A 12,476-nucleotide genomic window follows, 5' to 3' on the forward strand; every position below is an offset into this window, starting at 1 on the left:
AACATTTTATTTCATAGAAATATTTGTATCATGAATTATGATACATTATAAGTGAACATATCGAATATTTTAAATATATATTATTTATTTTTCATAATATTGCGCACAAGAATATATTTTTATATAAAAATTTGCAAATATTTTAATCTATATAAAATAAAAAAGTATATATTTAGGTGTTTTTTATTTAAATAATAGAAAAATAATTTGTGGTTATAGAATTAGAGAATGAGTAAAGATTATAATTTTATTCAAGTTCTGTTGTATTTATTTTTTAATTTTACACAACGTTATCTACACTATGTTATGTCTCTCTAATTTATTATTGACTAGTTCAATAAGAATCCATAATAAATTATAAAAGAGTTTGAAAGAATAAAAACAAATAGATATTTTAATAATTTTAGTTTAATATAATTACTTCAAAAACTATATATTTTTAAAATAATATTATGTTGTTTGAAATTCTTAAGAGGTTTATCTAAATCAAATAAAGATCTAAACTTAAATCTATTTTACATTTAAGGTAACAATCAATAGTTACCTATTCAAATGTTATAAGTACAATTCTTTTATTATTTAATTGAAAAAATATCAAAAACTTTAATTTATAATTAAATGTTTATTATACTGTTAAAATTAAATTATGTCAATTTTATTTAATATTTGGTACTACTATATTATTGATAATAAGAAAATTACATTTTTTAAATTAGTAAGCTGATTTTGATAATATAAGAGGTAATATTAATAAAAGTTTTTATATAATTTTCAATTTGATAACCAATTAATATGAAAAATAACATCATTGTCGTAATTACTCTGCATTGAATGCGCCCGTTAAAAAATTAGCAGTAAATATATTATTTTAATATTTTATATATAATTTTTAATATAAAATAGTTAATCATAGTTAGTATAATTAATTTAAAATTGGAGTTTGGTAATAAAATCCACAATATTATCAATATGATTTTACTTATATCTAGCATTATAATAGTGATAAGTTTGTAAGTAAATGGTGATTGTGCGAGGGTTTTACGTTCATCCGATTGGCTATATAAATATTCATAAATTTTATAACGAATGAAATGATATGATTCATTATAAAGATATTTAAAAATAAAATATTGTACATAATACAATTAAGTTATAGTTATTCTATAATATTAAATTTAAGACTTAATAAAATTGTTATGTTGAATAATATTTTTAATAAGAAAACTTTTGATATGATTGCATTTTACGATTATCTTCTCGTTTAATTGTGTTATTAAAGTAATACTTAAAAACTTTATGAAAAAAAGAAAGCAAATATTTTTATAAATATATGCGTTTTGAAAAAATATAGTATTGGTTTAGCATCAAGCTATTAATAAAGCTATTAAAAAACTAAGCTATTAAAAAAATATATAAAAAAAAATTTTAATTTTCAATTTTTGACAAAAAAGCATTCGACTTACAAAGTTATAAATATTAGTATGTATTAAGTTGCTTCTAACTTAGTAATTTATTTTGCTACCAATGAATTCTTTTTTCATAACCTACGTAATAATAACAATACTGTAACAATATTGTAAAGATTTAATAATAAATCTTTAAGTGACAACTATTTAAGCTGAAGCAAAGGTTTCCTATGTAACCTTTTTTCTTATTATCATTCATTAATGCGCGATTACTATTGTGTTAAATATTAATTTCTGCACATACTTTTACGTTTCGTGAATCAATACTAAAATATCTCAACTTTTCATCATGAGAATTTTAATATTTATTTTTATCTACTCTTTAAATGTTGTTCGTTCATATTTAAATAATAGAATAATATAATCTGTATCAATATTACATCATAAGTAACTTATAAAGCTGTATTAGAAAGATTTTCCGTTAAGCCTAAATATTATAAAATAATAAATTAAAATTGAATACATTAATTACTTATTTTTATAATAAAATTAGAATATGATCAAACTACAAATTTTTTACTTTAAAAATAAAGATATTGAATATTTATATTTAATTATACAAATCCACTTTAAATTCGCGCAACAAATATCTAATAAAATTTTAATATAATTCCTTATTCTTTATTGTATCTTGAAAACATGTTAGAACAATATAATACTTTAGAGTGAATCAGTAGAATTAATAATTAATGTATCATTATATTTTATCTGATCATACGTATATGTAATCTTTTATTCATATTAAATGTTAATCGCATGTTCAGTAAAAGATATAGAAATATTTTCTTTTTTGTGAGTTAGATTACCATAGGTATTCATTGTTTTAAAAGAAATTCATAAATAATTACATACAGAAAAAACTGTATTTTTGTTGGCCTATAGATTTATAACTATAATATGTCAATTAAATTTTATTCAATAATAAAAATATTATAACATCTACTGGCAGAATAGAAAAATCATTGTTAAATTATTTCCAGAATATAGCATATTTTCAAATATTAATCTTTTTGTCGAAAAAAATATTAAATGTTGAATAAGATATGCACTTGTCATTAAAATACGTATCTTGAAGCTTCTTAAACTATAATTTTCATTTGAGATATGGCAGTAATATATAATATAAATTTGATAATAAATGTATTGTAATATATGTTCCATAAAATGTCTTCACCACTTACATTTTTCGTCTGTTATATTGTAAATATATCAAATCTAATATACATGTTAATAATGGCATTAATAAATTAAATACATAAATACTTTAATATAGTAAAAAACAAACATGACATACGAAAGATTGATGATTATGTGTAAAATATTATTTAATAAATAATACTAGAGTAGATATATTTCACATTATTTCGAAGTTGCTGACCTATATCTACATATTTACATTTCTTTTAAAAAGGAATTAAAAATAATAGTTACATAACACAATAACAATCTTGTTATAAATTAATTGAAAAGTACGATCAACAATGATTCAAGCTTGAATCAATTAAATATCATTTTAATACAATATGAATATTAAAAAATAACGCCTGTATTTTTCTATTGGCATATTCTTTTCTTACGGTCTTTTCATTTTAATCTTCTATTCAAATTCTTAAGAACATACATATCATTATGTGAGCAAATATGCAACATTTTGCGAAGGTTCTTATAATCCTAAAATCTCTTTAAAATGTTTGTTGAAGATACTGACAATAATAGCTGCCTTATTTTCTGTCTCTCTCTCTCTCTCTCTCTCTCTCTCTCTCTCTCATACATAATTACACATCGTGTGCATTTATGTAAAATGCGCATCCACAAATATATACACTCACACATACAGAAAGCAAAGTGGATGCTATATTTCAATAATCTCCTACATCAAAAATATATTTTTGTCGTGTACATTAAAATATGATATTAATTTTTTAAACACCCGTGTGATTAAATATATACGAAACATTGCTGTCTTGATGAATTGGAGGCCCATGAAATGGTCGCCTTGTTGATGAATTATTATTGTTTACATAATATGACGATTTACGCATTGAAGTTGAAGACGACATCATCGCTACAGTTTCGTAGTACCGTAACTTGCCACAACATTGGCCTGACTTTAGTATAGCCATAAAGCCTCGGCGATATTTTTTATTAAAGAAGGCATAAAGAATAGGATTAATACAGGAATTACTTGAGCCTAGCCACTGAGCAATTGGTGTTGCGATTGGTAGTAATTCATCTTCCCATACAGCTATTTTTCCTATAATAAGCATATACTTATTTATAGATAAATTAAATAACAAAGATAAAAAAATTACAAAAATCATGAATATAACTTGACTTAATATTATAAAAATTTCAAAAGAATGAAATTTTAATTGTTTTTGATATTTGTTCGGTATTACCCAATATTTTCTTAGATTATTTGTTTTGGTTTGGCGAATGTTGGTTTTTTTATTTTTGCGAATTATTAATAATTTCTCTCTTAGTTTATTTTTATATTTTTATAAACATTATAAATTGAATATATTTTAACCTAATTAATTTTTTGTTGTTGTTAATCATAAGAGTTTCTTTATTTTAAAATCATGTAAAGCATGGTTTATATATGAAAATTTTGTTTACTGCTTAAGAGATAAAATTATTGATACATACAGTTTGATGAACAAATTTATTATTCATTATTCTCAAAATATAACATTTTTATTATTATAAAAAAATTAACTGAAAAGATGACAAACATTTGAAGATTATTGAAAATAATTTACACGAATTTATAAAATATTACAAGTGGCTAATAAAATTATTTATTTAAAAATTATTTTATTATGAAAGTTTTATAAATCAAGAATGTGTAATCAATATTATTTGAAATAAAGTTTCTATTCAACACCATTACCTGTTATATCTTCATTGTATAATAAATAGTATTATATCTTATTGAAATGATCACTTATCAAATAAATCTTTCACAATCTAATAAATCAATAAAATATCTACAACAGTTTAAACAGTATAATCTATTCAAGATACTACATCTATAGTTAAAAAAAACAATTATATGGAATATTTATTTTTAAAATTAATTAAAGGAATTTAATTCTGATTTAATTTAACATTATTTGAAATTATATAACTATCTTAATTAAAAAATTTACAATTCTTATAATTGTATCTTAATTCGTAATCAATATTTTATGTAAGAAACAAATATTTTTAAAAAGTATTTAATAAATTATTAAACTTACCACCTAGTTTAATACGAGCAAAAATGATGTAGAGTGGCAGCCAAGACAAAACAAAGAGAATAACAACAACAATAAGCATCTTTACGACTTTGACCTTGGATTTTTGTTGAAGTCGCTCCATTTGATCGTCTTTAGTGTCGCTCGGTATATGGCGCCGCCACACTTTAATCCATATGAGTATATAACAAAGAGATATGAGTATCATGGGAAGAACGTAGCAAAGCATGAGGTTGCCGATGAGGAAGAAAAGTGAACCATCTTGGGGACGTGGCCACATCTCTAAGCAAAGTTTCAAATCCGGTTCATCTTTATAGATGGAGACAAGGTCAAAAAACAGTAACCACGGAGACGTTGCTGTAAGGGCAATGAACCAGATGATAATAATCATCATACGCGCACGACGTTTTGTTATTTGGCATTTTAATGGCCACCAGATTGCTAAAAATCTGAAAATTTAATTACATAATTTGTTAATTAATCTTAAAATATTTTATAAAATAGCAGTTTATTCTTAAGATCGTGATGAATATTGTACACTCCTTTGCTTTGTACTACATATTGATTAAATTAGTTTTATGATTCTTTTTTTTTACATAAAGATATAAAATTATTTGAAATTACAAAATTAAAGAAATTGAACTATAGTTATAAATTAATTAAAAAATATTAATATCCAAATGAAATTATTATATTTTTAAATTAAATCAATTATAACAAAAATATAATGTGTCAGTAAAATTTTATAAAAATTAAACATTTTTCAATTTGTGAATTTTGTAATAATATATATATATATATATATATATATATATATATTATTGCAAATATATAATATATATATATATGTGTGTGCATATGTGCGTGCGTGCGCGCGCGCGTGCGTGTGTTACTAAGCTATAAAAGTACTTCACGTAAGTTTTATTCAGCGCTCATTAGTGCTGTAATATTAATTCGTGTCATATATACATTTTTTATGTTTATTACTTTGCCATTTTAATCTTTCTTTATCGTTCTCTAATAATGTTTATAATTAATGTTTGTAAAATTTATAAAGTCTATCGTATATTTATTTTTTAATGCAAGTTTCTAAATATTAAATCTTTATTATAAAGTATAATAATTGTTTTTAAATAAAAATATTTATGGTGCTATATGAAATGTGAAAATATATAATTTATAATTTTATCAAAAATTTTCATAATTAATATCGATATTTATTGAATTGAATTAATATTGATAGATGAAATAAAAAATTATATAATTTAAATTATATTTATATAATACATATTTATATAATTAATTATATATAAAGTATGTCTAATTAATATAGTTCTTAACTAAATATTAATAATAATATTGCATTTTAAATGTATCCTGGTGCACATATATATAAAAGTTGTAGATTATTAAGTATAATACTTTCACAAATAACACAGTTTCACTTCAATAAAATTGTATTGATGTATGATATACGTACCTGCAAAGATACATACATATGCATGTATACATATATAATTATACGCACATTTATTCTTTCTTATTAATTCTTTTATGATTATTGTATTATATTATCTTTAAAATATTGTGTGATTTTATAAGCACGAAGAAAATAATATTTTCTAATACTTCTCAAAATATCATGCATATATTTTTAACTGAAGAATATTAAAACTAATATCTGGATTTAAATATTTATAATTTATACATAAAACGGATAAATAACAGGTATTATTATATTTTATTATATTAATATTATTTTAGATCTAAATATTAAAAAATAATAACACTTTATATACAAAATGATGGATTATACAAAGATTCTGTATGAATGAAAATATTGTATATCAAATAGCATCAATGGTGTTGCTTTAGCATCATATATTTAATTAAATTACAAGAACTACATATTGTTGAATAGTAGAGATTTGTATTGTCATAAGTTGTGTTCCTCAATAAGATTGCAAAAAAAAAAAAAAAATTTATTACATCTAGATACTTACGTGAATCAACGAATATTATTTCAAGTATTTAAAGAAAATTATTGATTTTACTAACTATCGCTTATAATTTAAGTCTTTTTATATAATGAAACAAAAGAATTTATGTTACTTTTCTTCATTTTTTACTTAAAAATTCTAAATTAATATTATAAATTATTCTTCAAATGAAAGTTATTATTAAATTCAATTATTATAAAGTGAAATCATTGATTCTATTAAAATAAGTTATTTTCTATTAAAATTTAATTAAAAGACATATTTTTCTAGAGTACAAGGATTCAAATGAAAGTAACAGAAAATTGCCAAAAATTGACACGATAACAGATTATTTTATACATTACTACATTACAATAGAATAATATTAAGATAACAATGATAAAAAATTGAAAATAATGAATATAGTCAATTATATATAGAAAAATAAATAAATATTCTTAAATATATGTGAAAGATAGAACTGTATATAATAATAACTTATATATAATAAGCAGAGAATTCAAATTATATAAATATAACAGCATTACAGTTATATATAATTTCAAAAAGGTTTTATAACTAATAAAATAACAAATTCAATTAAATACTGGAAATAATAAATGTATTTATTTAGAAAACTTATAATTAAAATAATTTAAAAGAATTACTTCTAATTTAAAATAAACTTATATAATATTGAATTAAATAATTTAATAGACTTACTTATAACATTAAAGTAAAAAAAAAGCGTGTAGTTAATTTGATACATTTCAATCCTAAGCACCTAATAATTGATATTTAACTTAGAAAATTAATCCAGACATGTATTTATAAATAAAGGATTGAAAGTTAGTAAATTATTTTCTGATTATATTCAGCTTAAAAATACATTAGGAAATAGTGTCAGTTGTTGGAACTGCGTTTTTTACTATGTTATTTAAGGAATAATAAATAGCAAGGTGTGATTATGAAACCTAACAAAATTTTTAATGTCTCATAGTAAAAAAAATCACTTCTTAAAGAATTTAAGAAAATTAACTCAAAATCTAGAATACTTAATTAAGATTTTTTAAAGAATTAATCGATGAGAAGTTTCAAATTAACTAAAATCTCAATATAAAATAGAAAATAGTAGAATACTACAATTGCAGCTGGATATTTTTAGAAAATATGTCAAATAAAAAAAGCAATGAGGAATATGCATTATGCATATTGCAAATGAATTTTGAAAAGAGAAAATGCAAACTCAGAAATAATAATAAAGTAATTAGAAAGGAAGGGCACGTATACAGCGTAAATTTTCGTTGGTGTATAGTAATAGGAAATCCTGAATCTTTAATAAATTCTTATTAAAAAAGATTGTATATTAATAAATTTGTAGAATCTACTTTCAAACAATTGTCATAAATTTAATAGCCAATTTTTATAATCATATATAATATACAGTAGAAATATATTTAAAAATATTTCTGATGCAATACACTTAATAAAAATTATATTGTAATTTATTAATAATCGAATATTTATAATTAATACAATAATCTTTGTTTAAATTACATATTAATGTATTAAATTTAATATATATATAATTATATATAATTAATTAATTATATATAATTATATATATAAATATAATATACATAGCTTCACTAAATGTTCCGAATAAATTCAATTAAATTACAATGTAATAATAACACAACAGTGCAGGTATAAGATATTTATTAGATTGATTTATTAGCATATATAGTATATAATTTATTCGAATTTATTTGAAATAATGCTATTTAAATTTTTTATAAAAAAGCATTAATAATTTTAGTCGTATAGTCTATGTTGTTTATCATATAAAATTATTACTATACTGTATGCATATAGTTTGATTTAATCATAATTTTACTTCATCATAATTCTCATTATAAACTATTTCATGTGAAACTATTAATGATTTATAAGTTATATTAAAAATTATTTTAAATATACCAAATTTAATAATAGATCATTTTCATTACTTATTGAAATATATACATAAATAATATTTATTTTAAATTTGAAATAATTAGAATGAAATTACGATACTATATAAATTACTTGAATTTTATCCTTTTACTATATAGATAAACCGTATGCATAAAAAAACAAACATAGTTAATTTTTAAATTAAGATTTTAGAAAAGCGATTTAATACATTATTTTTAATAAATATCAATTAAATACTATATTACACAAATAAATAAATATTTTTAAATATGATGATTATGAGCATAATCAATTTTTTTTTAATATTTTCAATTATTTATAATTAAGTGATTTTATACCTTAATACGAATATTTCGTTTTTTTAACGATGAATCAATATAAATGATCGATATTAAAGGAGTAGTATAAAAAGTAATTCTATATTCATGTTGCAATTTTCGAGTATGAGTATTTATTTAACTAAAAAATATGAATTTATTAATTATGTAGATATTTCGTGTTAAAATACAAATAATAATTTATAATATTACAAATTAATCATTATTCTCATTTTGTATTTAGTTTATTAGCTATTTTTATAATTAATTCGTAATTGGAAGAAAATATGTTAATGAAATATTTATTAATTTAATTATTTCTTATAAATTTCTTTAAATAAATTACATAAACAAATTTTTAAATAATGAAGTAACTACATTTAATCCTGTTCATTATGTAGATAAATATATCCTTAAATATCTCATATGAAAGAACACGGCAAAGGAGTGAATATTTATCTTCGTTTATCGATTCTTCGAATTTTTATCATTATATTAGCAAAAATACTTCTATTTTAATAAAAAGTGTTTACTCTTACATATACCAGTATTAAAAATTGAAAATGAACTCAGTCGATGTCTATGTAAAAATATTTTGTGTCGATATACAATAGTGAGTTAGGTACATTAAAAATACAAATAACTTACTTGAAAAGAAAACTAATAATATTTTTTATACGTAGTTTTAAAAATTATATAATTACTAAAAAAATAAAGTAATACTATATTAAATAATGTTTAATTATGTCAAGTCTTGAATACTTAGAACCTCATAAAAACAGTTATTCGTAAAAAGAAATTGAATAAATTTGAAGCAAAAGAAATTTAACAGCATATAATGTACTGTAAATATTAATAAATTAATATTTTTGATAAGGTTACAAAATGCGAAACCATGCTATGTATGAAAAATAAAAATCTATAATTTACAAAATAAATTTTTTTATTTACGAAAGTTGTTTTGATTAATAAGGAATTTGAATAATAATTGTTCTAAAGAAGTATTTGAGCTTATAATTTTAATAATAAAACACTATGAAGTAAAAATCCTATAAACCATATATACAAAGATCATTTATGAAATCCCATGAAAATATTTATACTGATTCATGAAATTTCTTTTATTAAATAGTAACTGTATTAAACAATATTGAACTGATAATTTTTATTGATAAATTTTTTTCTAATATAGTACTGTAATAACTGTAATAACTGAATTTATATATCTAAATTTCAAATAGGCTTTGCAATATTGCAGTACCATTGATTTAATTTTAAATACAAAGTTTTTCATTTAATAATAGCGAACTTCTATTTAAATTAATACAAAAGATGCAAAGATAATAACAGAGTCCTTACAGATTAGATAGCATCAGGTCGACAATATGTAAAAATCTAGCTGCTAGGGAAATATTAAAGTAAACATTCATTCATTTAACAAAATGAGGAAGATAAATTTGCTTTTTGAAAATTTGAGATAGAACAAAAAATAATCAGTTTTATAATTAAAGAAAAAAGTTTACATACTATGTATACAAATACAATTTTAGTAATGAGTGCAAACATAATTTTTTTACCTTTTGATTTATATACTGTATAGAATTAAATACCGATGATTTTTAAAAATATTCTAATAACACAGTCAGATGAATACTGAACAATTTAAATTAATAAATGACGATTTCGACTGCTGACTTGAATTTTCACGAGTTACTGTAAATCGTACAGATGAATTTGTACGTATCATTCATTCGTTCATCTTAGAATCGACTTGGTCGATAGACTAATCAGTCAATTAAAAAAGTTCAAAAAAATTTATTGTTCCATAATATAGAATTAAATTTGCAAATCTTTTAAATGAATTTTATGTATTAATAAGATTTTTTATCATAAAACTCATTTTAATAAGATATAAAAAAGTGTTAAGTAGTTTATATATGAAAATCCAAAATTGCATAAATATAATATGTACGAATATATATTTAAATGAAAACAAGTAAGTGATAAAATATTTTATTGTATATATTTCTTTGTACAACCAAACCTATAAATAAAAGAAAAATTAAATGAAAGAAAAGTATAATTCATGAAAAAATTAATTATTAATACTTTAAAAAATAATATATAAAAACACTGCGATATTTTATTAGATTCCATCTAAATATTTAAAAAATATTTCAATTTTGTAAACTAAACCTACAAATAAAACTTGCACTATTATATCATTAATCAAATAACAATGCATGGAGTAAACCAATTAGATGAAATTACTATGGACTACAAATTAAAAATTACTGGGGTGAGATATAAGAAAAACATACAAATTAAACTAGCGATACAATGGTTACATATGTAACAGTTAACGTTTCATGAACTCCGACTAAAGTTTTCGTTGTGAAAGAATTGTTTTAAAAGTAAATTAATAATGAATTATTTTCATTATAGAACTTCTGGTATAAAATAATTTATTATCGTCTATCTGAATATATGTACAAGGGAACGTCGCAGTTTTTAAAAAAGACAACTGAAAAGGTTGTATTATTCTTGTGTCACTCCTGATAAAAATTTTAAACTTTCTTAAAATTTTGTATTATTTATTTTGTATGTTATTAATAAAGGTATCATTTTGTAATTAGCCAATACTGTAAGCGTTCGAGATAGAAGCCAATTTCAAGATCGCCGATTGTCGGCATCGCCGGCCTTTTAGATCTCAGATTTCTGTAAGTACTTGGACGAGAATTTTTCGTATACTTGTTATGTTTTGGTTTCAAATGGCCCGTAATGTTTATATGGTCTTCGGGTAATAACATCGCCCGCAAGTTCCTATCGGTATTACGTCCTATTTTTTCTTTCGTCGAATTCTCGAAACTTCTAGATTTTTCTTTCTACGCCTCATGTAAGATTCCAGTGCAGCAATGACGATACTTTGTTGCCAGTTAAGTGAGCAGCCGCGTGGATATATAAGACAAGCATGTGGCTTGCCTCGCTCTCTTGCTAAACTGCGCTTGAAGCTAACATCGTGCCGTGACCTGACCACAGCGAACCGATCTAACTCTTTACCAATAGAAGCCATGGCACGGGTCTCGGTCTGCCTTCAGCAGGACCGCCATGGAAGGGTCGGTATTTTCAGCAGAGCCGCCACGGAACGATCAAGCCTTGGGTTCGTGCGCGTATTCAAAAGGTTTATACGTGGCCGCATCTTCAGCAGCCAACCTAAAAATACACGTGCATTATTAAAAATAAATCAGCAGACTAGGTAGTGATTTTACAGTGAAGCCAATGGGAATAGTAATCAAAAGGGACACATCAGTTACGCAGTGAATAAACACACCTTGTCGGCAGTTTACAAGGTACATCTCCTTATATTATTAAATAAGCTAGTCGCACACGCGCAAAATCATGCTTCAGAAAACTGCCTTTAAAGAATCGACTGGGAATGAGTACGCTCTCTCGAAGGAATACTTGGAACACCGCACAGACCTTCAAACAGTTGATAGG

At 22.1% G+C, this 12,476-nt stretch overlaps 1 protein-coding gene across 1 annotated transcript; it reads right to left on the bottom strand.

The window, feature by feature from the left end:
* Positions 1-4,180: 4,180 nt before the first annotated feature.
* LOC105368446 (neuromedin-K receptor-like) lies at positions 4,181-5,161 on the bottom strand. The gene is made up of 2 exons (XM_011507457.1): positions 4,705-5,161; positions 4,181-4,184 (listed from the first exon to the last, which is right to left on the bottom strand). Exons 1-2 carry the CDS (start codon positions 5,097-5,099, stop codon positions 4,181-4,183), a joined length of 399 nt encoding a protein of 132 aa, XP_011505759.1. The 5' UTR covers positions 5,100-5,161.
* Positions 5,162-12,476: the final 7,315 nt, after the last annotated feature.

The sequence above is a fragment of the Ceratosolen solmsi genome, unplaced genomic scaffold, assembly GCF_000503995.2.
Source record: "Ceratosolen solmsi marchali unplaced genomic scaffold, CerSol_1.0 scaffold6, whole genome shotgun sequence".
NCBI classification, from domain to species: domain Eukaryota; kingdom Metazoa; phylum Arthropoda; class Insecta; order Hymenoptera; family Agaonidae; genus Ceratosolen; species Ceratosolen solmsi.